The sequence below is a fragment of the Zingiber officinale genome, chromosome 2B, assembly GCF_018446385.1.
Source record: "Zingiber officinale cultivar Zhangliang chromosome 2B, Zo_v1.1, whole genome shotgun sequence".
NCBI lineage: Eukaryota > Viridiplantae > Streptophyta > Magnoliopsida > Zingiberales > Zingiberaceae > Zingiber > Zingiber officinale.
In genome coordinates, this window is record NC_055989.1 from 154,901,077 (window position 1) to 154,928,933 (window position 27,857).

Genomic DNA, 27,857 nt, shown 5'->3' on the forward strand with positions numbered 1-27,857 from the left:
AGAATTGATTTAGTCTCTTCAATTGTTTCTCGATTCTCCCTACAACTTCGAAAGTCGTCTTTGCAGTTTACATCAATGCCTGAATCTAGACAAGGCAAATGTTTGACTTTAACATGATCGTCAAAGTATAGTTACCGAGTACGGTATAAGAGCATCTGCACAAAATCAAATTGTTAATAGAGCTAACTCAAGTCCCTCTACAATATTAAAGAGCAGCAGCAGAGAATGAAGGGAGAAGAGCCCTCAAAAATATGTGCGATGCTTCTACACTACCACACTTCGACCTCATTACTTTCAATGCGAAATGGATCATGATAAACGACATGGGGCCGAAACTTACAAATAAAAAAAAATAGCATCAATCTTGAGGATTCTGAATCACAATCTTGTCTAGTGAGCATTCCACACCCTCGTCGGAATCCAGCAGTAGGTTCTTGGCCATCTTGCTTAGAGAAAGTAGTCAGGCGTCCTTCGTGTAACGTCGGGCTCTCCTCTCCTAGGTGCTGGGTCAAACTGCAAGAAAGATAAGATACTCTCAACCTATGTTAATTCGATACACTTAAGTTTCAGGCAAAAGCAAGAAATGATAACACCTACTGTACAAGCATACTATTTTTGTAAACAAAGAAGGTATAAGCATACTATTTTTTGTAGGAAAAAAAAAGTAGAACAGGGTATTGTATGCTGGGGTAAGGACATCAAAGTATACTAAGTTAAAGATTCGATCAATTATGTATAAAAAATTCCATTGATAATATACCAAAATATGACAACAGATTCACAACACCGTGTCCATTTGAAGAGAGAATTCAGGTAACTGACCTGAATAAAGGTCTGTCCTTTGCACTCATCATATTCCATTATTGATGCCATGTTCCCACACCGGTAACAATAATTCGGAGCGCTAAATATGGTAACCACCTTTTGTTCCTGTTATGCAGCCATAAAATTTACACTTGAAACTCATACATGGAAATGAGACGAAAACAAGTTCATCAGTGCAGAAAATTACGTGGCCCCAGTTATATCCCTCCATAACCAATTGATGAGCTCTGGCTATTAACTTGAGATTGTTGGTATGGTTGAATTGCTCAGATATATCCTGGAAGATTCAACATGAGGCGGTAAATAGACTTATCCACACAGCAAAACAGAGAAAATTAAACAAGCGAGGAGAACATACTTGGCCAAAAGTGTAGCCAGCACCACGTGGAGAAATACCCCAACCACATCTATCGTCAGGGTCAGACCACAAAAGATCACACATGGGCCCCTCATGAGGAACTTCTTGAACACGATCAAAGCTCCTAATGCTATCGAGGGTTTCAACATTTGGCGATAATCCACCGTGCAGACAAAAAATTTCAGATTCAACCTGGACAAACAATATTGTGCAGTTCAAATATAGGTAATTTGATTCACTACTGCAAAAGGAATTGTCAGAACAAGAACACAAATCATCTAATAATCCATCAAGACATCACCAATCAACTAAAAAGGGAAAACAAAATCGTTTTTACTATACAGAATAAAACAGAGTACTACAAACAGCTAAATATAAGGTGTATTAAAATGGTACGTATTGTGACATCAAGTAGCATACAATGAATCAGTTGTTAATAGAGGCAGATAAATAAAAGCAGATATTCTTTGACATAATATCCAGAGTAGCTCTCAGAGAAATGAAAACTGTAAATGTCTATCCATCTAATTGCTAGTGTGTAAGATGGATGTTTAGAAAAATAATTGAATATAAAATAAAGATAAGATGATTGAAATATTTAGCCTCTAGTGGTCGCGTGTGCAAAATTTTCAAAGCACAAAAACTTGATATATTTATGAAAGAGATCAATAACAAAAGTGCCATGTTCTTTTATCAACTTTAAATCAAACAGCAATCTCCATAACTAGCAAACTGTATACTCATAAATAAAGAATGTTAGAATATTGTAACATAATAACTAGGGGTATTATTGTAATTATGTTGTATATCCTTCTCTATATAAGTCAATAACTCCGTGGTGTCTAATACACGGTTTTCTCTTAACATGGTACCAGAGCATAGTTAAAAGAAAACCCTAAACTTCCTATTGCCCTAGTTTCCGCCGCCTCTCTCTTTTCCCCCTCGCGATTCTGCCCGCCCAACGCCGTGCCTTCCTCTTCCCAACACCGCCAATGCTGCGCCGCCCTCTGCCATCCCTCCCCATCCCGGAGGGGCTACGGCGGCTGATGTGGGTCGTCACCGGGGAGCTTCGACATCGCCGAAGAGTCGGGTTGCTGCCCTCTTTCACGCCGGTGAGCCGCGAGCAGCAACTGCTGCTGCCACAGTGCAGTGTGCCCTCCCTCGTCCGCTCGCGGGATCGCGACCTCTCTTCCCCAACTTCGATCCCGCGAGCTCCGGCCTCCATCCAAGAGCCCTTTGATCGCTCCCTCCTCTTTCCTTTCGTCTTAGCTACCCGCAACTCCAGTCGTGTGTCGCTGACGAGCAGGGCGGCGATAGTAGTGCCTTGAACGGAGATACTTCTCTTCCTCTCGTCTGGATCCGAGCAACTTGTGTGTTGATCCAACAGCATCTCCCGATCCTTGTTGAAGAGTGTCGGCTTCAATCTAGGGTTTCGTTGTCGTAATGGTTCTGCCCTCTGGAGACTGCTGTGGACTTTCTGCGGACGTGGTTGCGAAAGCAGGAGTTTTCACTAGAGAAGGGGGCAGTCGACTGCCTCTTCATCTTCTCCTTCGACGTTCTTCACAATTCTTTCCAAACTAATCAATGGCTACATCCGGCATCCCAAAACCAGATACCTCAATCTTTACCAACCACATCATTGCACCCCTCTCTTCCGAGAGGGGTTGGATGGTAAATATTACGTCTCTTGGGCATCTCACATTGAGCTTTGGCTTCTTGGACAGGTTATGAGACACATCTCACTCAAACTGAAGAAGATGTTCAAGTCGCCGATCGTCCTCTATAAAAGAAGGTTGACGCTCAGTTGTGTTGTATTATCTGAACCACCATCCATCTATCTCTTAGGAATGTCTTCCGTACTCACAAAACCTGCAAAGCCGTTTGGACACAGGCTCAACAACATTTTACAAACATCTCTCGGCGACTCTATCAAGTTTGTGAAGATCTTATGACCATCCTCAGTGCCCATCAGATTAAGGATTCAATGTCAACTTATCTAGGTTCGATCTCTAGCCTTCTTTGTGACTTCATGAACTGCTACCACCTGCGGCCAGTCCTGTTGAAGAGCTTGAAAATCGGAAGAAATTTTTTTTATTCCTGGCTTTATATGGTCTGCCCATAAATTATTCTCATGTTCGTAATCAGATCCTAGGCAGCCCCACAGAAGCTACCATGAATAATACCTGGGCAACTCTCCTCCGTGTCTCGACCAAGATCTTGATGATGTCTCCTTCTGTTCCTGTTGACTCGTCAACTTTGGTCTCTCGACACAACAACAGACCTCTGCCTCGCAAGGGTGGCAAAGGTCGTCCTTGGTGTGATCATTGCCACTGCTCGAGCCACACGATTGATAAGTGCTAGGGTCTGCATGGTCGACCTCCTCGCATTGCTCAGTTCGTTCAGAGTTCTATTGCTTCTTCAGCTTCCGCTTCACAGTTAATACCGGATCTGACCCCACAACTGAAATGGTTTGAGGATCGTTGGCTTCTGGTTCCACTGCTACTGTTGCACACGCTGGTAATTCCTTTGCTGGCATATGTCGCTCTTCAAATCCTTGGGTTCTTGATTCTGAGGCCACTGATCATATCACTGGTAATAAATCTCTATTTTCTTCTCTCACTACCTCTGGTTATTTACCAATTGTCACCATAGTCAATGGTTCCCAAACTGAGTCCAAGGGTATTGGTATTGTTCATTCTTCTCCGTCTTTTTCCATTCATAATGTTCTTTATGTTCCCGGAACTCCCTTTAATTTATTGTCAATAAGTCAACTTACTGGGTCTCTTGATTGTGTTATTTCTTTTACTAAAACGTCTGTTTCTTTACAGGACCGGAGTACGGGGAGGATGATTGGCTTCGGATGTGAGTCTCATGGACTTTATCGGCTTCAACAACCCTCTCTTGTTGGTTCGGCGATGACATCTCCACTTCTTATTCATGCTCAGTTGGGACATCCAGGTCTTGACAAGTTAGAAACAATTACATCTTAGTCTTTCTCACTTAGAGTCTTTGCCTTGTGAGTCGTGTCAGTTAGGTAAGCATGTTCGTAGTTCTTTTTCTCCTCGCACTGTGAGTCAGGCTACGCCCCCCTTTGCTTTGGTTTATTATGATGTTTGGGGTCCGAGTCGTGTTTCTTCTACATTGGGATCACGATATTTTGTTACTTTTATAGACGATTTTTCCTGTTGTACATGGTTATATCTGATGAAGGAACGTTCAAAATTCTTTTTTATTTTTCAATCTTTTTTTCATGAAATCAAAACTCATTTTGGTATTTCTCTTCGAACTATGCAAAGTGATAATGCACGCAAGTATATTTCTACTCAATTTAGTTCCTTCTTGGCATCTCATGATGTACTGCATCACACATCTTACCCTCATACCCCTCAACAGAATGGGGTTGCAAAACGCAAGAATCGTCATCTCCTTGAGACCACTCGGACTCTTCTTCTCCATTCTCATGTTCCTCATCAGTTTTGGGGTGATGTCGTACTTACTGCGTGTTATCTCATCAATCGCATGCCTTCCTCCACTCTCCAGAGTAAAATACCTCATCATATCCTCTACTCTCATCATCCTCTTCATCCTTTACCACCTCGGGTCTTTGGTTCTATATGTTTTGCTCATGATCTTGATCCTAGCATTGATAAACTCTCTCCTCGGTCTCATAAGTGTATTTTTCTTGGATACCCACGGTCTCAGAAAAGGTACAAGTGTTATTCCCCTACTCATCGTCAGTATTTCATTAGCAGACGTCATATTCTTTGATTTAGTTTCATTTTTTAGGCCTCCTGCTTCCCAGTTCGAGGTTTCTCCCTCTCCATTTGCACCAGTGACTATCTTTTGTCCTCCGAAGGCACCTCTATTATCCCTAGCCTCGTCTCCTCCTTTACAGGTTTATCAGCATCATCCTCATCCTGCTTTGCCGCACTGACATTGTCGTGGACACATCTTTGGAGCCAAGTCCTTTGTCGTTTCCTCCGATCCCATCTCCTGACTCTTGATATTCCTATTGCACTTCGAAAGGGTATACGTTCCACTCGTACTCCTTCTCTTCACTATCTTTCTTTGAGTTATCATCGTCTTTCTCCTTCCTATTATTCTTGTCTTTCTTCCTTATCGTCTGTTTTTCTTCCTAAGACTGCAAGGGATGTCTTTGCCCATCCAGGGTAGAAACAGGCTATGCTCGATGAAATTTGTGCTTTACAGAGTAGTGGGACTTGAGACCTTGTTCCTCTACCACCTAGGAAGTCAGTTGTTGATCATCGATGGGTGTATACGGTGAAGGTTGGTCCAGACGGTATGGTTGACAGACTTAAGGCGCGTCTCATCGCTAAAGGCTATACTCAGATCTTCAGATTGGATTATAGGGATACCTTTTATCCTGTTGCCAAGATGCCTTCTGTACGCCTATTCCTGTCAATTGCTGCGATTCGCCATTGGCCTCTTTATCAGTTGGACATCAAAAATACATTCTTATATGGTGATCTGCTCGAGGAAGTCTACATGGAGCAACCTCCATGTTTTGTTACTCAGGAGGAGTCCTCTGGTCTTGTATGTCGCGTGCGAAAATCTTTATATGGCCTCAAACAATCAATCACCCAGAGCATGGTTTGGTAGATTTAGTACTGTAATTCAACAATTTGGCATGACTCGGAGCAAGGCTGACCATTCTATTTTTTATCGTCACTCATCTACTGGTTGCATCTACGTAGTGGTTTATATTGATGATATTGTTACCTGTGTGATTATCTTGAGATTTCACAGGTGAAACAACATCTTTTTAAACATTTCCAAACAAAGGACCTCGACAAACTCAAATATTTCTTGGGAATAATAGCAGCACAGTCTAAATAGGAGATCATCATATCCCAAGGAAGTATGCAATGGATATTCTGGAAGACACGGGAATGTTAAACTCAAAGACAGTCGACAACCCTATGGATCCTAATATCAAGCTCCTGCCAAATCAGGGGGAGCCTCTTCCAGATCCTGAACGGTACAAGCGATTAGTAGGGAAACTAAGCTACCTTACTGTTATTTGTCCGGATATCTCATTTGCGGTAAGTGTAGTAAGTCAATTTCTCAACTCTCCATGCAAAGAACATTGGGATGTTGTGACTCGCATTATTCGATATATCAGAGGCGCACCAAAAAAGGATCTTTTGTATGCAGACAAAGGACATACTCGAGTCATAGGGTACTCTGATGTAGATTTGGCAGGATCTCCCATTGATAGAAGGTCCACTTCTGGGTTTTGTATATTTATACAGAGGTAACCTTGTTTCTTGGAAACGCAAAAAGTAGAATGTTGTGGCAAGATCCTGTGTAGAGGCAGAGTATCGAGCTATGGTCATAACTAGTCAAGAGCTTATACGGCTAAAACGATTGCTTCAGGAACTCGGGTTTGGGGAGGTTACACAAATGTCATTTATATGTAACAACCAGGCAGCCATGCATATTGCCTCAAACCCAATTTTTCATGAGAGGACAAAGCATATTGAAGTTAACTGTCACTTTGTTAAAGAGAAAGTCATATCAGGAGAAATATCTACTAGTTTTGTCAACTCACATGATCAACTAGCAGATATATTCACTAGAGGTTCTCGAATTGACTACATATGTAACAAGCTGGGTACATATGATCTATATTCTCCAACTTGAGAGGGAGTGTTAGAATATTGTAACATAATAACTAGGGATATTATTGTAATTATGTTGTATATCCTTCTCTATATAAATCAATAATTCCGTGGTGTCTAATACACAGTTTTCTCTTAACAAAGAATATTAGAATATTCAGTAAGCATCTTCAAGATATGTTGAAGAGTAAGAACCAATGCTGTCAATGGGAGATAATCAAAAAGATCTGTGAAGGTCTTCCAGACATTTGCATTGCCATATCTGCAACAGAAAATGAAATACAATTATTATCAAAATTCTGACTGCAACCCTGAAATTTTTCACAACATTAAAGATCAAAGAAATTAGATCTTTAACGGCAATAACTTTATATTGTGCAGGCAACTTAAACATCTTTGCTTGTCAAATGTGTAAAAATATGCAAACAAATCAATGTTAAAACTATTATGTTGATAGATGATATGGCATTGCATCACCAAGAAAATATAAAACATAGAAGACCGTGGCAAAACATATATTACAAATCAGTCCAAAAATAGGCATAAGTTTCCCTTTTCAAGAAATGTGTCCTTTTTCTCTTTTCCTCATTTGTTGGTGAAGGGAAAAGGAGAAATGAAACTTTTTCAGGTACCAAATAGCAAACAAATATTTAATAGCATATTTCAATGTTTGAGAAAATCTTATATGCCAAAGGTAGTGTACACCAAAACCAAACTCAAGTGTCTAACTCTATTTGCTGAAAATCTCAATTGCAGCACAAAAACTGAAATAGAAGGAAAATGTGTCCATATGACAAACCAAAAATAGTCGACCAGAATGGTTACTCTTGATCAAAACTTCAAGCATCAATCCGCAAAGTCATTTTACAAAATCTCATGGGAACAAAGAGTATGAGGAGAATGTAACTCACTTTCATATTGATGTTACCACAGAAATACAAGATAAACTCAAGCATAAAAAGCAAATGTATTGCACATGAAACACTATCAACTAACGCTTCTCTTCATACATTATTCTCTAATGTCAGGAATACTTATGTAACAACAGATGCAATAGTAAAGGAAAATAAATAAATACAAATGAATAAAGTTCCTGTCGGGGCAGATATTAAGCTATAAAAAAGATAGTCACAAATCCAATAAACACGCAAAGTAGGGCTTACTTTCTCAGGCATTCATCATAAAATCCATACACCTGGGTAATCTGCAATAACAGGATACAAAGTTATATTCTAAAAAAGTAAATGAGATGAGCCTAAGCCCGATAAGTTTGTCAGCAAGATATGAAGTACAACAGGAAGAAATCAATATTTTCATAAATACTACCTACCATAAATAGGATATGAATATGTCAAATTGAATCTTTTAGGAACAATGATATCTTATTATGCAAAGATTAATAGGTTACAAAAAAAAAACATAGGAAGAACAACCAAAAATTATGCTATATACCTGACGACTCTCATGGTTTCCTCTGAGAATGGTAATTCGCTGAGGATAACGCACCTTGAGAGCCACCAAAAGCTGTTCATACAAAACCAGTTGATACATCAATATGTCATCAAGACTTCATTGTTTTTAGAAAAATAAATATTGACAAATGCTAAATAAACAATTGTAGAAAAGTATTTTTTTATGATAGCCAATGTATAAAGAACATAGAATACAAGATCAACAAATGGACGGAAAAACATCTAGAAAGTGACATAGAGCAATCAAGCAATAATGCTGTTCTAAGATAAGTTTGATTCTGTTTGTGACACTCTGAGCAAAAACTAAGGCTGGCTGACCAAAAAAGAATTAATTCTGTTGTGTGTAGCATCTGATGAACTTCCAACTAAGATTGTGCAATTTGTAACTTGAAAAATATATATCAAATATGTGAAACTTATTAATACAACATAGCAAGAAATTCCATAGGAACAAGAACAAGATACTTTTCTTACCGTAACTGTCTCGACAGAATAGTACCCACGATCCACATAATCACCCATAAATAAGTAATTGGTATCTGGACACTGAAAAAAAAAAAAAAGATATGATTAAATCCATGAAATCCTTGGGATGATTAAATGGTCATGATAACTTCATTTAGTTGGTTCTTAGTTTTCTAACTCGAACAAGTACCTTTCCACCAATTCGAAATAGCTCTGCAAGATCATGAAATTGTCCATGAATATCACCACAGATTGTCACAGGGCTTTTCACTGACTGCAATACATCCAAAATTGTCACGAATACAACAAAGTTGCTGACTAGAGCACTTCAATCAGAAAATGTAACCATGTGCACGGTGAGGCTTGTCCAATATTTGGTTCAAACAGAAAAGAACAAACTGTATTAAATCTTATTTGATATGAAAAAGCTAGACTTCCATTTTAGAAAATTTCAGGCTATATTTAAAATGGCTAGATTCCACCAATCAAGAAACAAGATTTGTATTATTCAAAATAAATTTAATAAATCATTAATATGTATCTTTCTACATTTATACATTTAACTAATCAAACTAAAAATTCAACCCGAACAAAAATAAGTCATTTCAGTTTGGTGAGGTGGCTTCACTAGAACTTCAGTTAAAACCTTTTTGGTTTCACTAGGTAGATCATCCAGTTTGTCTATAATCGATTGGGCAGCCTAGATGAACAGATTTTACGAGGAAACGCAGGGCAAGGAAACTAGAAAAAATAAAAAAAGGATCAGAAGCAAGGTCTGAAATCTCGACCCATGCCGAGATTTCGGTCCTAGACCGAAACGATACGATTTCAGATCCGTATTGTGCCGTACCGATACGATTTCGATATTTTTTTTATTTATATATAGTAATTATTAGAAAAATATGTTTATTGTGTATAATTTAAAAATAAATTGTATATAGAATTTATATAAATTCTCAATTATTGGACAACTTAATATGGTTAGAAAAATTTTTAAATATCTTAATATTCATTGATCTAAATTTTAAATTAATTCTAAGACAAAAAAAATATATTATCTATAATACGTATATAAATTAATAAAAAATACTATGTTATGTACAATAATTATATAAATTAACTATTTATTCATTTAATTAATTATTATTTTAAAGAATATATATTTAAAATGATAAAAAATGAGAATATTAATTAAATACTAAAACAGTAAAAAAATATTAAAAAATATATAAGATTATTAATCTGATTTCTTAGATTTTTTAATTTTTTAGGATTTTTAAATAAAATTTAAAACAGTAAAATTAATTTTCAAAATATTAATTAATAAAATTTATTATTTTTTTAAAATTTTAAATATATTTATATTTTAGGATAATTTAATTAGGATTTATAAAAGCCTCTTCAAGATATCACTAGGAAATGTTTGAACTAATTAAATCAAAATATTTAATTTTTAACATATTGTCTTCATGCTACACTCGTCCGGTGGTGCCGGAGCATCGCAGGATGTCTCTGCGTCGCCAGATGAGTCCAACGACTCCTCCAGCAGCGCCTAAAAGGCGCTCAGGACCGTATGTCAATGCCAGAGGAGTCCCGTGACTCCTTTAGCACCGCTTGCGAAGCATGTGAGGCATTTGGGACACCTCGGGACATCCAGCGAAGCGTGGTTAGACCGTTAGAGGTGACTCTGGGATGCCAAGGCTTCCGAGGGCACCAAAGGCGTTGACGCCTCTGGTACACTTCCTGGGCGCCTCCACTTGGTCCCTGCCTTGCTCACTGCCTCGCCGGATGCCTTTGTCGTTGATTGCTCGCCGGATGCCTTCGGCGCTGCCCCTCCCCTTCCTTTTGTCACGTGACGATGAGCGCACGTGATTCCTTCTATCACATGACGCACGTGATGACGCACGACGAAATCGTCACTAGTCTAGTGCCAGTTTCGGTGAGTGGGTGGAATGGTAAGTTTCGCCCGTTCCACTAGGCACAGAACGAAATTTTGAACACGGATTAGAAGTATTGAAGTAGGAAGCATCATTTTGATGAAACGCCAGCAGAAATATGATAAACGTGTGCCTCAAGTGAGTTGTGTGCTTCAGTCAGCGTCTCCCAGTGAGAAATGGTGGTAGAAAATCAAATTTTTATTAATTGGAAGATTCTAATAACAAAAGGTTTCTTTAAAAAGCCTCAATCATGACCATTCATCCTTAAAATAAGTAAAAATTAACCTACTCCTAAAATACTTAATCAAATTTGGACCTACTCTAAATAATATTTATGAAATAGTATTTAAAATTACTAATTTGCAATGACTTGATCAAAATAAATTTTACAACCAATAAAAATTAAAACTCATCGAATTAAAATTTACAAGTCCAATTTACAAAATGTAAACCACATAAATCACCTATAATAGAGAATGATCATGGCCAGCATGCGAGTGAACAACTTCAAGGAAATTCAACAGCTTTATACTTTAACAAGGGCCTTAACTAGATTGAATAACTTACTTAAAAGAAGTAATGTCTACCTGAACATTGCTTTCTTCCATTAAAACCTCCTTAGCTTTTTCGCAAAGCACCCTAACCTGAAATTTTATTTAAAAACAAGGGGAAAACTTATAAATATAGTTATTAACTCACAATGATAAACTGCAAGAAATTCCAAATATTATTTTCATAGGGAAAAAAAGAACACTAAACAAACATTGGACTGCAAAAGCTAATGTCTTAACAATGAATAACTCATTGTGAACTTTTAGCAATTAGCAAGACACAAGAAGGGAATAGAAGCATTTACATCTATTCCTTGTTAATAGAACAAACAGTTAATGCATGTAACTAGAGGAGTCCTCCTATAACTTGAGTAATATTTCATAAATTTCCAGAGGCTTATGAAAAGATATAATAGAAACCTCTACGAATATTTTTTCTATATATCTTACAAGAAAAATCAGCTCGATCAAAAACTGAATTCCGAATGACATGCTGATCACATAAACTATTTCCCATGTCTCTAACAAATTAAAGCATTTATAATTGTATCAAGGAGAAATAATTAAGTCACATCGGATAAATAAATCATCAGATTATTCATTAACAAGCGACACTAACCCACCCCATAGTCCAACAAAGAAAATCATTACAGTCCAGGAATGAAATATGGACTGGCCAGTTCTACATTAGCAGTTTCAAGTTTGGGAAGAGCTCAAATTTCTCTACAAACTCCATTATTTAAAGCTTGAATCATAGGATACGTGGAACAATCCAGGGAACCGGATCAAAGACCTGCAACCGAACCAATTCGTTACGAAGAAAGATCGACTAAAGATTAAAATAGATCTAACACCAATATCTACCGTTTTACATATACAGATCCCAGTGATCACTAGAAACAAACATCTCAGCCGAACCACACGCCATAACAGCATCGCAGATCTGTAAATTGCTAAACACCCACTCAACCTCAGATCTGTAAAGAATACGCATGAATCGAGCAGAAAACCCCCAAAACAAACATCCTGACCAGAGAAGGAATAAATCGAAGGAGCGATCGGACGAAAATAAGCGAGGGAAAGGGCGAGATGTAACCTCCTGTTCGGCGAGCGGCTTGCACTGCATGAGCTGCGCGATCTGCTCGTCCAGGTTGCCATGGGTGTCCGAGGCCGGCGCTGGACTCACGCTCATCTTGTCCTCCTTATACCAGTCACCGCCTCTCTCGCTCGCGAGACGCCTCCGCAACCCGGAATTGGCACCTTATCGCCGCCTTTCGATCCCGACGAGCTCCTCCCCGCTTTTCTCCCTGGAGAACGACGAGCCGTAGCTTCGAACGACGAGGAGGAACGTGGGAACCCTCGTTGATGGTGGAGCCTGCGTCGTGGCCTGTGTGGATTTTGGGTTCGCTATCGTGTGGGATTTGAGGCGCGTCGCACTGGACAAGATCCGAGAAGAGAACACGCCAGAAATGATACGATCCATTTTCGATATAAGTACGATTAATATCAATAATTGAAAAATCACATGACACGCGATTCAAATTATAAACAAAGTTTTCGTCTTTAATTGTCTACAAGTTTAATTAATTTATATTTATATAAAAATCTACGTGAGCAATTAATCAATTATCAACCATTGACGAGAGATCCTTACATATCATTTTTCTACGATTTAGATGAAAATAAAAACTAAGTAGAATGGAATTACAAAACTTTCAGGTATGAAAAGGCATGAAGTACTACGTGTTCTATCATCCATTTTATGACGTCATAAATAATGGAAAAAAATTCATAGTATCACAAAAATTGAAAAGAAAACTACCATGGTAAATAGCCAAGAAACATTATTCACACAATGAAGTATAATTCAGTGGGAGAATTGTATAGTTTTTTCCTTTTAATACAAATTATTGCTCAACAACTCTCTGCATCGACTATAAACCACTTCCATCTAACAAGCTTGGTACATTTTTCATATAGGAAGAATAAACAAATCAGGGCACTCGAAACAAACGCGATGCAGAGTCGAAAACTCCAAATGAAAGTCACAGTGAGATTGGTTTTACTTATTTGGGGATTCCGGATCCATCTCTGCATGCGGTGCGACAAAAGGGATCACTGGTGTTGATCACTAGCAGCGTTGCAAGTCCTCGAGTTGTATCAGTAGACACCCGATGAGGGGATGCGCGAGCAGACAGAAGGGGGAGCTCAGTTGAGTGTGTAATGAATTTGTTCGAGTAGGTGTACAACCTGGTTGGAGTAGAGAGGATGGCGATGCGACTCTGAAGCCAATGCATGGGAGTTTGATCCACCTCCTGATGAAGCGAGTACAGATTCTTGCTGCATGCTTGTTAGCTCCAAGAACTGCATGAGCATGTCTCCGTCGAGTATGCTAGGAACTCCCGACTGCAACACAACTTATGAATCTTAGAAATCACATGTAACACAGGCATACCAATGATAACAATTAGAAAAGGGGGTCATGAAGAACGAGAACAAAGATAGTGTAATTCTTACATGTTTGGCAATATCAAATCCTAGTTTAGAAGGGGTTTTATATATTACTATATCGCTATGGTTAAGCAAGTCTCGAAACTGGTCGGTTGGATGAACCGTTTACAGCTTAGTTGGAAGGAAAAAGAGGAGATAAAATGAGATGAAAAGATATAAATAAGGCGACCTTAAACAAGATTTGGATAAAAGATTCATAAAGACAGCTTCATATGAGCATAAAACAGAAATTGCGCATACCGGAAATCCACGCCCACGGTATTCCCTGTGGTTGTTTCCTAGAACAGGAGAAGTCAGAGAATGAACTGCAAGTCGATCTTGGACGGCATCTAATAATGCATATTCTTCACTGCAAAGTAAAATACTATTAGCAGACCACAAATTAACCTTCTGCAATTTAAGATGTTCAAAACTGCAATAATATCGTAGTCCTATTCATGCATGCAAACGAAAGCCGTCGATCAGAATACTAATTAAAGAAGCTAACAATGACTTGACTCTAGAAGCAGTAGCCAACGGTAAGATATTTAAAGAAGATGCTTTATCTGGGAGAAAAAAAAACATGCACATAAAAAGACGCACAACTGATGAATACTATGGGATCTGAGAGCGGATAGTTCATCTGACCTTGTAATAGGAATGAGGATGAAGACACTTCCTAGCAACGTGCTTGCAACAATACTATCATAGGAAGATTTCTGAACTATCTCCACACCAATAGATTTATTAGGAATATTATCTACTGGAAGTTTACATGGAACTGGAGCCTACAGAGCACATTAATGGATTAGAACAAGTCATTCTAAATAAAATAGAAAACTTAATTGGCAAAAACAACACAACATGAAGAAAAATAGAACTGATAAATCTCAACCAGTAACAGAAATGATAGAAACATTTAAATGAAAACACACACACAAAAAGCTGACAAATCTGCTTAAAAAAATTTTGGAGGCAAGGAAGTTTTGTGATTGCAAGTCAAGATCAATAATAGTGACATCATGCACAACCACCACCATTGGCAGAGTAGAGGACGCCAACAAATTTGCACTTCCAGTTACCTTCAATTTTTCACATCATTATTAAATATTAACCAAAATAATTAAGCTTTTGGAATCACTGGTATGGAAAAACTAGGATGTTAATTTAATACAGAAACCAAGAAGGGCATCTAATTTCACCCAAACACGAGTTAAAAGGACAGCATTGAAAGAGTTCAAAGTCTGATCCATGTAACTAACTAAACAATTGTTTATCTACAGTATACCAGAAGGTTTAATTCTTCCTGTTACAGATAACCTAACTACAAAGTCATTGAGGCATACTATAAGTTTGATCACACAATGTCCCCATGAAGATAACATCCCAGAAATTACCTTTACAATGCTCATGACAGTTTCACCCATATAAAATGAACAATTCAGCACCAGGTTCTTCTCAGGGTATTCATTGGCTGCAAGATACAAACACAAACTTAACAGTCACGTAGAAATATAGCGAAATGACTACATTAGGCAAAAAAAAAAACAGTAAAAAACACAGGAAATACAAAACAAGAACCAACGTAAGTCACCAAACTCACACAACATCATTGTGAGTGGCAAAATATCTATGAGACATTAGGTGTAATTCCAATACATAAGAAATGTAAGAAAAGACATTGAGATGGTATGGGCATGCCTAAAGATGATCAATCATACCTACAGTAAGAAGAGTTGAATCTATTGGAATACATTGAGTTAATCTTCATAGTCATTGGCATGCTTAAAGATGATCAATCATCAATGAATTATGAGAATCATAATACATTGATCAATGTAAAATAAAATAATTAAATTAATTTGAATATTGACATTTGTGTGCATGTATTTCAATATGCATATCCATTAGGACGGAAGTTATCTTATAAATTTTGTATGTCTCTTTGAAATGCAAAAATGCAAATCTTAATGGGAATGAAAAAAAAAACCTTTTTTTAGAAAGATGGGCAAATGGAAGTTTAACTTACAAAAATTTTACATCTTGAGTGATAAATTATTACCATTCCACAAGCTAGAAAAGGCATTTGAAAAGCCAAAGCATACCTTCTAAAGTATTGGGACATGACAAAACAGAAATGTTCCCTTTACGATCTGATACGATGGCAGTATCACGATTCATCAGAGCACAATCAGCAACCAATCTCTGAGCAGGATCAGAATACAAGAGTTCTAATTTTTTAACATCCTAAGCATATAATACATAAGAAAAATTAGTTCAAATTGAAAAATCAAGAGATAGCAACACCATAACTATCTTTGCTCTTATATGCCTTCAGAGGCTTACAATAAAACAGCTAAGCTTAGAAGAAAAACCATACCGCATGATACGAATAAAAAAGGATACCATCACGGCAATCACCAACTGCTATTCTATTATAAAATGTCTTCAAACAAGTAATGGCAAAACGTGTCCTGCCCGTAGCAAACTTTCTCAGCCGCTGAGGGTTCTCATTTGCAAAGCCAAAAACATTAAGCTGTTAAAAACAATGAGCTTTCTTAGATGTTTGAATGGGGAAAAAAGGTAGAGTCAACTGAAGACATTAGTTGACATGAGAGATCAGATAATACACAGCTATCCTCAATAAAAGAGTTTCTAGAATGATAACTCACAGTATTACCAGCAGAAGCCAAGATAAACTGGTCTAGATAAGAGCAGACTGACAGTACAGCACCAGATGCTAAGGCCTGGGAAACTAATCGCAATTGCCCTGCCCCTGTTTCATCAAGATGAATACCATCACAACAAATATCACCTTGGCTGCTGCACTGACTATTAAGTGACAATTCTTCACCAGCATGGCCAATTATCTCCCCAAATGTAGAGCCACTTTGGGAAGATAGATTCAAATTAGAGCAGTGGTTTGGGCTCCCCTCGGAACTATATGTGAAATCCAAGCTCAACACAATCAGTCGGCCCTTTGTACTGTTTATTCCCAGTAGAATACATCATATAAGTATAAACATTATATATGATGAAAAAGTGTAGCCCCTTTCAGCATAAAGAAAACAATGTAAAAGTTCAAATGTACATAATTATTATAGCTAAAAAGTATTTTGTAGATAAATTCTCCAGTTCTTCAAGAAGAACAAAACACTGATCCACACAAATTAAGCATATAGGCATACACTTTAATGTATGGTCGAATGAAATATAAAGTCTATATCAACAAAAAAAGTAATGCAATTTCAGAATTGAAGTGTCTCATTACAGTTTATGGATATTTGTTGTAGATTCAACTTTAATCGTGATTCCTAATTGGAAAACAACTCTTGATGATGTCAGAGGGATAAGATTCATGTAGCAACCCCAAATAGTTGGAACAAACGCTGATAATTCCTAACTGGAAAGTACTCTTGACTACCTTTGTTAATGGAGATTTTAGGGTGTTTAATCTATATTTTCTCCTTTCCTAATATCTCCCCAGCGGCTGCAAAAACTCATAATTCATAAAATTAGGGTGCTATGAAACTTTCACGGTTTCATCACATAAGTGAACTCTACCAGAGTACTTTCTGAATCTGTATATGATGGCAACTAATAAAGAATTCCTTCTCAGTTCTAGCTTGTAATCTGAAATCAGGACTCTAGCTGAAATGGATTGCCAGAAATCCTGCTTAGAGGTTGTATTATGTCTAACTTATAAGCCCTTTTCATTAACTCATATACCACTGAATTTTTTTCCCAAACCAAACAAACAGCATTCATCAACCTCTCCAACTTTCAATGAAAAGGTCAATGTCATATAACAGATCAATTAGCATTCCAGTAACAAGGTAGCATTTGCATGTACCAAATGCAAAGATATTATGCTGTCACATGCTTTCCAATGCAAGCTAATCCCAATGTCAAGGCTAAATTTTCTCACCGTTGACTTTGCATGAACCCAGTGCTAACACCAACTACAACAATAGTAGATATTTAGATACCCAATACACCTAAACATTACTAAACCAATCCCTCGAGAACATCATAAATGACAACACATCACTACATTATCTTAAAAGCCAAGAGTGACATAACAAAATAATACAGATGTGCAAAGGAAAATGTGACAAGGAAACTGCAAAGTCGAGGATTCGCAAATGTAGCCTAGGTAGAACAGACATTCATATAACCGCCATTAATTTATTTAATTTTTCAAGCAAACCACAGTCATTTCTGTGAAAAAAGCTAGAGGCAAAGCACATACAAACATGGAAAGTCCAACAGAAAAACTATTGATTACAAGAGTCCATTGGACATCCGAAAACAATTGGCATAGTCTTCTTGCAAGGAAAGATAACACAAGAAATTCAACTGCAAACCTTTCAGCTTCACCACTAGGCATAATAATCCTGCCAGAAGATTGACTGGTTCCCACAGCCAAGACTTGTTCATTTCCTACCTTCACTATTTGCATGCATTTTGCTGTTTCCCCAGGTTCACACTGAAATTTTGAAAGCAATGTTCCACTAAGGGGATCTACACGACATATGTCTGATGAACATGGTCCACCCTTTAGTCCAGTTCTCAGCACTAGTAAAGTCTTACTTTCATTATGATATAAAAGTTTCCTTGGAGTGCCATGAATGGAAAACTTTTGCACATTAAGTCTCTTGCAATGTATCATTTCAACCTGCATGACAGAGAACCAAGCACAGGAGAATAATGATAGTTCTTGAGAGAAAAAAAATATCTCCAACAAAACTTCAACAGCATATAAAAGAAATGATTAGGACAGTCAGCCTAAGTGAAGAAAATAAATGCTATTAAAGAAAATAAATGCTGAAAAAAATACAATCTACAGCAAAGAAAAGGCAATAACCAAGTTACGAAAATATCATTATTTGCAAATCTATTACTATCAATATCAACCTCACAACACAGAATATATAACCAAACAACTAGACTTGCCAATACCTCAGAAAACTAGCAATCAGGTAACCCAACAACAACACCACTCCACTACTCCCAAGCCCCTCCTAAATATAAAATTCAATTTAAAGAATCCCTCTGAGCATATCAGCAGCAAAAAAACTGGTTAAGGCATCACTATAATAAAGCAATCTATAAAGATAAGTGTATATCCTTAGTTTTAACAGCAATCACCAATTACACTAACAGAAAGAAGATAATGGTCAGTCGTCGATTATCAAACCAAATTAAAACAGATTTCTAACCCCAAAACAAGAGATCACAGTTCTGTAATAATCTTATTATTTCTATCAATTATCAGAAAATTATGTTACTGTATACACATCCCTGAACAGGTTATATTAAAGCAGCAGTATTCATTGGTTAAGATGAAAAATTAAACGTTGAATATGATAAAATCAAGTATAGGACATCTACCAGATGTAAGCTGTTTTCTGCAACAAACAGAACCCCCTTAGGACAGTCAACAGAACTGACAGGAGACACATGAGTAGCAGGCTGAAATGAGATAGATGTATATGCAAGGCTGTGCCTTGCTGTATATAATAACCAAGGCCTATCACTGAGTACAATTATGTCTGCATCAAGTGATTCTTTCATTGGTACCAAAACAGCAGGAGTAATTCCTATGCGTCGAATAGCAATCAATTGCAAAAAAATAGGCGCGGGAGCTTTAGTATCTTCCATTGCACTATAATAAGAATTTAAAGTATCCACACTTGATGAAAGACTTCCAAAGTCATTAAAACAAGACCTAGTAAAACCACTATGCCTGCTTGGATCTGTCTGAGCAGACCACTCAAAACGAAGAAGCATTCCATTTCTCAGCCCAGCAAGAACATAAGGATGATCCACTGATACAAGCCTAACATCTTCTGGAATACATCCACTAATAGGACTACCAAGTGCATTGCTCACTTCTATAGCTCCTACAGCAATCACTCTGAACACATCTTGATGGCCATATGATAGAAGTTCAACTGATGGCTTATGTGTACCAATGACAAAAGCAGTATTAATATCACATTTATCAATGTGACTAGCTTCATGATCCTTGACATTTGGTGTAACTTCTGAAGCCAAATGTTTAGAATTGGCATTTCTCAATGGAATAGAAATGCAAGAAACTTCATACTGCAGTCTGACATGCTGAATCTCATATATTTCAAAATTAAATGCTGATATTGATCGGACACCAAGAATGTAAAGAAAGCAAGGATTAGAGGTAGCTACGATTACCAAATTTTGACCTACAGCGCCAACACTAATTGTCATATTATTGGGAGACCAACAAGAAAAAAATGGTTGAGAAAGAGGTATGCCCTCAGGATGAGCAGATGAAGAAGGTAAACAGAGTTTTACACCACACCTATGAATTTGTACAAGCATTCTATCAGCAAACAAACCACAGGCCAAAGTACATACATCAGGCTGAAAGCCAACTGCTTCACTTACATCACTGAAGCTTAAACCAACTGATAATATTCTAGTTTCTTCAACAAAGGACAAAACAAGGAAAGAGTGATAAGAGTCACTTTGTTTCATCCTCAAGGTCCACATACCAGTTACTCCTGGATAAATAGGTGCAGTCCTCAAAAGTTTTTCTACAGATATACCACTTCGAACGGTTCTTAATGAACCTCCAGGATTCATTCCACAACAAGCAAACATTTGATCTTGGTTCTCATCGTAATAATTAGCAAGTGATATATCCAAAATTGGAGCGATATTTTGGATAGAACTTTTGTAGGATAATCTATCATGTTCTAGCTTAAGAACAAACCCATCTCCCATCTCCACTAGACCTGCAATTAATCCACAACTTGTCCATAGGAGTGCTTTACAAGCCATGCCCTTGTAGAGACAGTCTGACAAATTAATTTGAACTCCACCAGCACCAGAAGAAATTTCAACCTTAAATAGTTCCCCGGTGTCTAAACACAATAGCAACTTAGAATCCAAGGAGGTAGCAGGTTCCCAAGTCCATGAGCATACAAGCTTAGTAGTTGAAGAAAATTTTCCATTGCTGCTATCAATGCTCATAGGATCATCGTTTTTATACATATCAGCTGCTGAATCTTTTAACTCCAGCAAAGCACAGGCAGCAACATTAAACATACCTTCATCATCAACATCTAATATCTTACAAGACTCATCAAAATAACCTTTATCTTCAACCAAAAGAGGCACATCAAAGCTTATCTTGTGATAGCAACAGACATTTTGAGGGTCTGTAAGATCCATCAAAAGCATCTCACCTATTCTGAAAAGAATAGCAAAGCCAGGGAGATGAGGGATCGCAGATATATCAAGTGCTAAAGGGCCACTTTCAAAATACCGAGAAATGATTTGAATAATCCGTGAATACGGATCACATCCAAACAATAGCAAGTCATTCATTAATGAACCTTTCCTGCATTATATTAATTAAAACTGCAATCAGAGGAAGGCAAAAGCATCATTTTAAGAATGGAGAAATAATAAATTTGTTTGAGATACATTTACAGCTTCTAAAGGTTCACAATAAAATCCGAGTCAGAACTGAATCACACCTGTTCATAATAATCGCCATAAGGGGATTATATCCTTTTGTCTGATAAGTACCATGTGAAATGAAGCACATACTCCATATTGTACCCCGGACAATGGAGCCCAAAGTGTCCCGTCCATTGCTTGCATCAATTTTGCTTTCCGGAGGATAATAAATTTTCTGAAATTACGACATGGAAGATCTTCAAAATCTGAAATAAGTATATGCCATATTAGACAAGCAAGAAGACAGAACCTGGTTTGAAGTCTAGATCAGAAGCAACATCTTTTAATCATTTGTAGAGACTCACCTCATAAACAACATTCCTTTCAGAAGATATGGCTAGATTTATTACTGCAAATTGATCTTCATATGCACTAACAGCGACAAAACATCCTCTGCAAAATGTATAAAAAAGAAGGAAAGCTAGCTGAAAATGACAATTACGATTACTACAGCACATACATAAAGCCAAAGCACAAGAGCATATAGGAAACCAAGCAATATGAGACTCAAAATTTATTCACATAATTACGAATAAAAACTGGCATGAACTTATGTACTGGTGCTGTATAAACCATAAAAACTTCAAGAATTATCATGTTATTTGCTTATTGCGTAATGACTAGAACAGAACTGGTAGGACCAGACAAAAAAGATGGTTCAGCAAAGATTTAAGTCAATGTGTAGATGCATGGCATTTTGCAGTCTGGTTAAAGAAGAAGATATATCACTTCATCTTTATTTCAGTCTAGAGTTGATTAGAGGGATAAGATCCAAGTTACCAACCAAAGATCCGGGACTGACATGGACTCTTCTTGTTATATAATCAAAGTCACTAGTTCTAAAATTACTGGAAAAAGCTAAAACATTGGCAAAAAAACCAAGGGTCATATGTTTTGGAATAGATATAATACTTTCTGCTAAATAAAATTATATATATATATATATATATATATATATATATATATATATCCTGACAAACATAGAATTTCAGTTGAAGTTGGAAGTTGAAATCCCTAGATCCAAATTTACAATAGTGAAAAAGGATTGATGTGACAGTCTAAAATGAAGAATTAGAAATTCAGTTAGATTCAAGTCCCCATGGATCATGAAGTGTGTCAAGTCAACCTTACCTATTCCTGCAAGGTCTAGCTTTCTGTCGCCGACATCATCCTTGCTCCTCACATGAAATGAATCCAATGGAGCAGAAACCTTGATTAATGATTATCTATCAACATTCTGCTTACCACCCTCTAAGCCAACAAGAACAGGGGAATGAAAAATGTTTTCAAGAGTGCTCTCCAAGGACAAGTTTAAAAATGGTAAAATTGTATTATTTCCACCAATGAGATATGGAATACTCATACTCGATGCAGTAACACTTTTCTCTATCTCTTCTATGATGGAACCATAAAATAGCATAAATCTAGAGTTCAATTTTAGGCAGTAATCTATCGTATCTTCCAACAAATAAAAAATTCAAATAATTAGATTCAAGAATAGAATACTTTTTCAGTAATCACATTCTTGATCATCCAAAACTTTGGAAACAGTGTCAGCTCATCAATTGAGAAGTCTGATCTAATAATAGTTTTTTAAAAGATGAACACATTTATTTATCCAAAACATTGATATTTTAACTCATTAACTGTGGGTATCCTACCAGAGAAGGAAATCAAAAAGAAAATAATTTTCCTTCAACGAAAAAGTTGGATGAAAGGAAAAGACTGGAAAAATCTTTCCCTGATTTTTTTTATATCACTTCCATCCATTTGGCCCAAAAACTCACTTTCGCATGGAGTGGAGTTCAAATTCAAAGTTAAAAAATTAAAAGAAATATTTTTTTATCAAATCTATTTTCAGTTTGTGTTTTCTTTCTTTATTTTTGATGAATGAAGTTTTAAAAACCCCTCATCTTTTCTTCCTATTTTTAATTTATTTTTTCTTTCTTTCCCTAGTTGTTTACTTCTTTTGAAAGATAAGAGCCTAAGAGTAGACTTTTGTTCTAGCAATATTACATCCTAATGCATGAATCCACAAAAAAATATAATTAAACTAAAATCTTTAACCAAGTAGAATCAGGCATCCAACTTAGTTGAATCTACTATATTATGCAAGACATCCAACAGATCAACAAACCAATCCCACTAAGTTCAATTACTGCAATGTAAACTGAATGTAAAATAATTCAATATTTTCATAAATACTACCTACCATAAATAGGATATGAATATATCAAATTGAATCTTTTAGGAACAATGATATCTTATTATGCAAAGATTAATAGGTTACAAGAAAAAATAGCATAGGAAGAACAACCAAAAATTATGCTATATACCTGACGACTCTCATGGTTTCCTCTGAGAATGGTAATTCGCTGAGGATAACGCACCTTGAGAGCCACCAATAGCTGTTCAAACAAAACCAGTTGATACATCAATATGTCATCAAGACTTCATTGTTTTTAGAAAATAAATATTGACAAATGCTAAATAAACAATTGTATAAAAGTATTTTTTTATGATAGCCAATTTATAAAGAACATAGAATACAAGATCAACAAATGGAAGGAAAAACATCTAGAAAGTGACATAGAGCAATCAAGCAATAATGCTGTTCTAAGATAAGTTTGATTCTGTTTGTGACACTTTGAGCAAAAACTAGGGCTGGCTGACCAAAAAGGAATTAATTCTGTTGTGTGTAGCATCTGATGAACTTCCAACTAAGATTGTGCAATTTGTAACTTGAAAAATATATATCAAATATGTGAAACTTATTAATACAACATAGCAAGAAATTCCATAGGAACAAGAACAAGATACTTTTCTTACCGTAACTGTCTCGACAGAATAGTACCCACGATCCACATAATCACCCATAAATAAGTAATTGGTATCTGGACACTGAAAAAAAAAGATATGATTAATCCATGAAATCCTTGGGATGATTAAATGGTCATGATAACTTCATTTAGTTGGTTCTTAGTTTTCTAACTCGAACAAGTACCTTTCCACCAATTCGAAATAGCTCTGCAAGATCATGAAATTGTCCATGAATATCACCACAGATTGTCACAGGGCTTTTCACTGACTGCAATACATCCAAAATTGTCACGAATACAACAAAGTTGCTGACTAGAGCACTTCAATCAGAAAATGTAACCATGTGCACGGTGAGGCTTGTCCAATATTTGGTTCAAACAGAAAAGAACGAACTGTATTAAATCTTATTTGATATGAAAAAGCTAGACTTCCATTTTAGAAAATTTCAGGCTATATTTAAAATGGCTAAATTCCACCAATCAAGAAACAAGATTTGTATTATTCAAAATAAATTTAATAAATCATTAATATGTATCTTTCTACATTTATACATTTAACTAATCAAACTAAAAATTGTTATACAATTCAACCCGAACAAAAATAAGTCATTTCAGTTTGGTGAGGTGGCTTCACTAGAACTTCAGTTAAAACCTTTTTGGTTTCACTAGGTAGATCAGATCCAGTTTGTCTATAATCGATTGGGCAGCCTAGATGAACAGATTTTACGAGGAAACGCAGGGCAAGGAAACTAGAAAAAATATAAAAGGATCAGAAGCAAGGTCTGATATCTCGACCCGTGCCGAGGTTTCGATCCTAGACCGGAACGATACGGTTTCAGTATCGTATTGTACCATACTGATATGATTTCGATATTTTTTTATTTATATTATCTAGTAATTATTAGATAAATATGTTTATTGTGTATAATTTAAAAATAAATTGTATATTGAATTTATATAAATTCTCAATTATTGGACAACTTAATATGGTTAGAAAATTTTTTAAATATCTTAATATTCATTGATCTAAATTTTAAATTGATTCTAAGACAAAAAAAAAATATTATCTATAATAAATATATAAATTAATAAAAAATACTATGTTATGTACAATAATTATATAAATTAATTATTTATTCATTTAATTAATTATTATTTTAAAGAATATATATTTAAAATGATAAAAAAATGAAAATATTAATTAAATACTAAAACAGTAAAAAAATATTAAAAAATTAAAAATATATAAGATTATTAATCTGATTTAGACCCTTTGAGGCGACTCCGGGATGCCAAGGCTTCCGACGGCACCAAAGGCGTTGACGCTGGGACACTTCCTGGGCGCCTCCACTTGGTCGCTGCCTTGCTCACTGCCTCGCTGGATGCCTTCGCCGTTGATTGCTCGCCAGATGCCTTTGGCGCTGCCCCTCCCCTTCCTTTTGTCGCACGACGATGAGCGCGCGCGATTCCTTCTATCACATGACGCACGACGAAATCGTCACTAGTCTAGTGCCGGTTTCGGCGAGTGGGCGGAACGGTAAGTTTCGCCCGTTCCGCCGGGCACGGAACGAAATTTTGAACATGGATTAGAAGTATTGAAGTAGGAAGCATCATTTTGATGTAACGCCAGCAGAAATATGATAAACGTGTGCCTCAACTGAGTTGTGTGCTTCAGTCAGCGTCTCCCAGTGAGAAATGATGGTAGAAAATCAAATTTTTATTAATTGGAAGATTCTAATAACAAAAGGTTTCTTTAAAAAGCCTCAATCATGACCAGTCATCCTTAAAATAAGTAAAAATTAACCTATTCCTAAAATACTTAATCAAATTTGGACCTACTCTAAATAATATTTATGAAATAGTATTTAAAATTACTAATTTGCAATGACTTGATCAAAATAAATTTTACAACCAATAAAAATTAAAACTCATCGAATTAAAATTTACAAGTCCAATTTACAAAATGTAAACCACATAAAGCACCTATAATAGAGAATGATCATGGCCAGCATGCGAGTGAACAACTTCAAGGAAATTCAACAGTGTTATACTTTAACAAGGGCCTTAACTAGATTGAATAACTTACTTAAAAGAAGTAATGTCTACCTGAACATTGCTTTCTTCCATTAAAACCTCCTTAGCTTTTTCGCAAAGCACCCTAACCTGAAATTTTATTTAGAAACAAGAGAAAAACTTATAAATATAGTTATTAACTCACAATGATAAACTGCAAGAAATTCCAAATATTATTTTCATAGGTAAAAAAAGAACACTAAACAAACATTGGACTGAAAAAGCTAATGTCTTAACAATGTGAACTCATTGTGAACTTTTAGCAATTAGCAAAACACGAGAAGGGAATAGAAGCATTTACCTCTATTCCTTGTTAATAGAACAAACAGTTAATGCATGTAACTACAGGAGTCCTCCTATAACTTGAGTAATATTTCATAAATTTCCAGAGGCTTATGAAAAGATACAATAGAAACCTCTACGAATATTTTTTCTATATAACTTACAAGAAAAATCAGCTCAATCAAAAACTGAATTCCGAATGGCATGCTGATCAAATAAACTATTTCCCATCGTCTCTAACAAATTAAAGCATTTATAATTGTATCAAGGAGAAATAATTAAGTCACATCGGATAAATAAATCATCAGATTATTCATTAACAAGCGACACTAACCCACCCCATAGTCCAACAAAGAAAATCATTACAGTCCAGGAATGAAATATGGACTGGCCAGTTCTACATTAGCAGTTTCAAGTTTGGGAAGAGCTCAAATTTCTCTACAAACTCCATTATTTAAAGCTTGAATCATAGGATACGTGGAACAATCCAGGGAACCGGATCAAAGACCTGCAACCGAACCAATTCGTTACGAAGAAAGATCGACTAAAGATTAAAATAGATCTAACGCCAATATCTACCGTTTTACATATACAGATCCCAGTGATCACTAGAAACAAACATCTCAGCCAAACCACACGCCATAACAGCATCGCAGATCTGTAAATTGCTAAACACCCACTCAACCTCAGATCTGTAAAGAATACGCAAGAATCGAGCAGAAAACCCCCAAAACAAACATCCTGTCCAGAGAAGGAATAAATCGAAGGAGCGATCGGACGAAAATAAGCGAGGGAAAGGGCGAGATGTAACCTCCTGTTCGGCGAGCGGCTTGCACTGCATGAGCTGCGCGATCTGCTCGTCCAGGTTGCCATGGGTGTCCGAGGCCGGCGCTGGACTCACGCTCATCTTGTCCTCCTTATACCAGTCACCGCCTCTCTCGCTCGCGAGACGCCTCCGCAACCCGGAATTGGCACCTTATCGCCGCCTTTCGATCCCGACGAGCTCCTCCCCGCTTTTCTCCCTGGAGAACGACGAGCCGTAGCTTCGAACGACGAGGAGGAACGTGGGAACCCTCGTTGATGGTGGAGCCTGCGTCGTGGCCTGTGTGGATTTTGGGTTCGCTATCGTGTGGGATTTGAGGCGCGTCGCACTGGACAAGATCCGAGAAGAGAACACGCCAGAAATGATACGATCCATTTTCGATATAAGTACGATTAATATCAATAATTGAAAAATCACATGACACGCGATTCAAATTATAAACAAAGTTTTCGTCTTTAATTGTCTACAAGTTTAATTAATTTATATTTATATAAAATCTACGTGAGCAATTAATCAATTATCAACCATTGACGAGAGATCCTTACATATCATTTTTCTACGATTTAGATGAAAATAAAAACTAAGTAGAATGGAATTACAAAACTTTC

The 27,857-nt window shown here is 36.6% G+C and overlaps 2 protein-coding genes across 10 annotated transcripts; both read right to left on the bottom strand.

Annotated features, from left to right (window-relative positions):
- Window positions 1-156: 156 nt before the first annotated feature.
- LOC122048010 (serine/threonine-protein phosphatase PP2A-2 catalytic subunit) lies at window positions 157-27,611 on the bottom strand. Of its 5 annotated transcripts, none has more exons than XM_042609602.1 (13): window positions 27,238-27,611; window positions 27,006-27,118; window positions 26,765-26,934; window positions 26,178-26,234; window positions 24,257-24,340; window positions 24,082-24,153; window positions 23,589-23,660; window positions 7,989-8,029; window positions 7,021-7,087; window positions 1,184-1,375; window positions 1,013-1,102; window positions 823-930; window positions 157-513 (listed from the first exon to the last, which is right to left on the bottom strand). In XM_042609602.1, exons 4-13 carry the CDS (start codon window positions 26,196-26,198, stop codon window positions 448-450), a joined length of 813 nt encoding a protein of 270 aa, XP_042465536.1. In that variant the 5' UTR covers window positions 26,199-26,234; window positions 26,765-26,934; window positions 27,006-27,118; window positions 27,238-27,611; the 3' UTR covers window positions 157-447. The 5 variants fall into 5 exon arrangements, with proteins under 5 accessions (XP_042465536.1, XP_042465535.1, XP_042465534.1 ...); XM_042609601.1 differs by lacking the exons at window positions 23,589-23,660; window positions 24,082-24,153; window positions 24,257-24,340; ... (2 more) ...; window positions 27,006-27,118; window positions 27,238-27,611 and adding exons at window positions 8,278-8,349; window positions 8,772-8,843; window positions 8,953-9,036; ... (2 more) ...; window positions 12,115-12,227; window positions 12,347-12,720; XM_042609600.1 differs by lacking the exons at window positions 26,765-26,934; window positions 27,006-27,118.
- Window positions 13,057-23,421, bottom strand: LOC122048007 (splicing factor 3B subunit 3-like). 5 transcript variants are annotated; one of them, XM_042609592.1, is made up of 12 exons: window positions 21,558-23,421; window positions 21,270-21,427; window positions 19,135-21,130; window positions 18,108-18,418; window positions 16,595-16,725; window positions 16,413-16,516; window positions 16,121-16,276; window positions 15,846-15,987; window positions 15,138-15,214; window positions 14,389-14,528; window positions 14,002-14,110; window positions 13,057-13,656 (listed from the first exon to the last, which is right to left on the bottom strand). In XM_042609592.1, the coding sequence occupies exons 1-12, from the start codon at window positions 21,708-21,710 to the stop codon at window positions 13,459-13,461; spliced, it is 3,675 nt and encodes a 1,224-aa protein (XP_042465526.1). In that variant the 5' UTR covers window positions 21,711-23,421; the 3' UTR covers window positions 13,057-13,458. The 5 variants fall into 5 exon arrangements, with proteins under 5 accessions (XP_042465526.1, XP_042465530.1, XP_042465528.1 ...); XM_042609596.1 differs by having other exon boundaries at window positions 16,413-16,725; window positions 21,558-21,645; window positions 22,384-23,419; XM_042609594.1 differs by having other exon boundaries at window positions 16,413-16,725; window positions 21,270-21,458; window positions 21,558-21,645; window positions 22,384-23,419.
- Window positions 27,612-27,857: the final 246 nt, after the last annotated feature.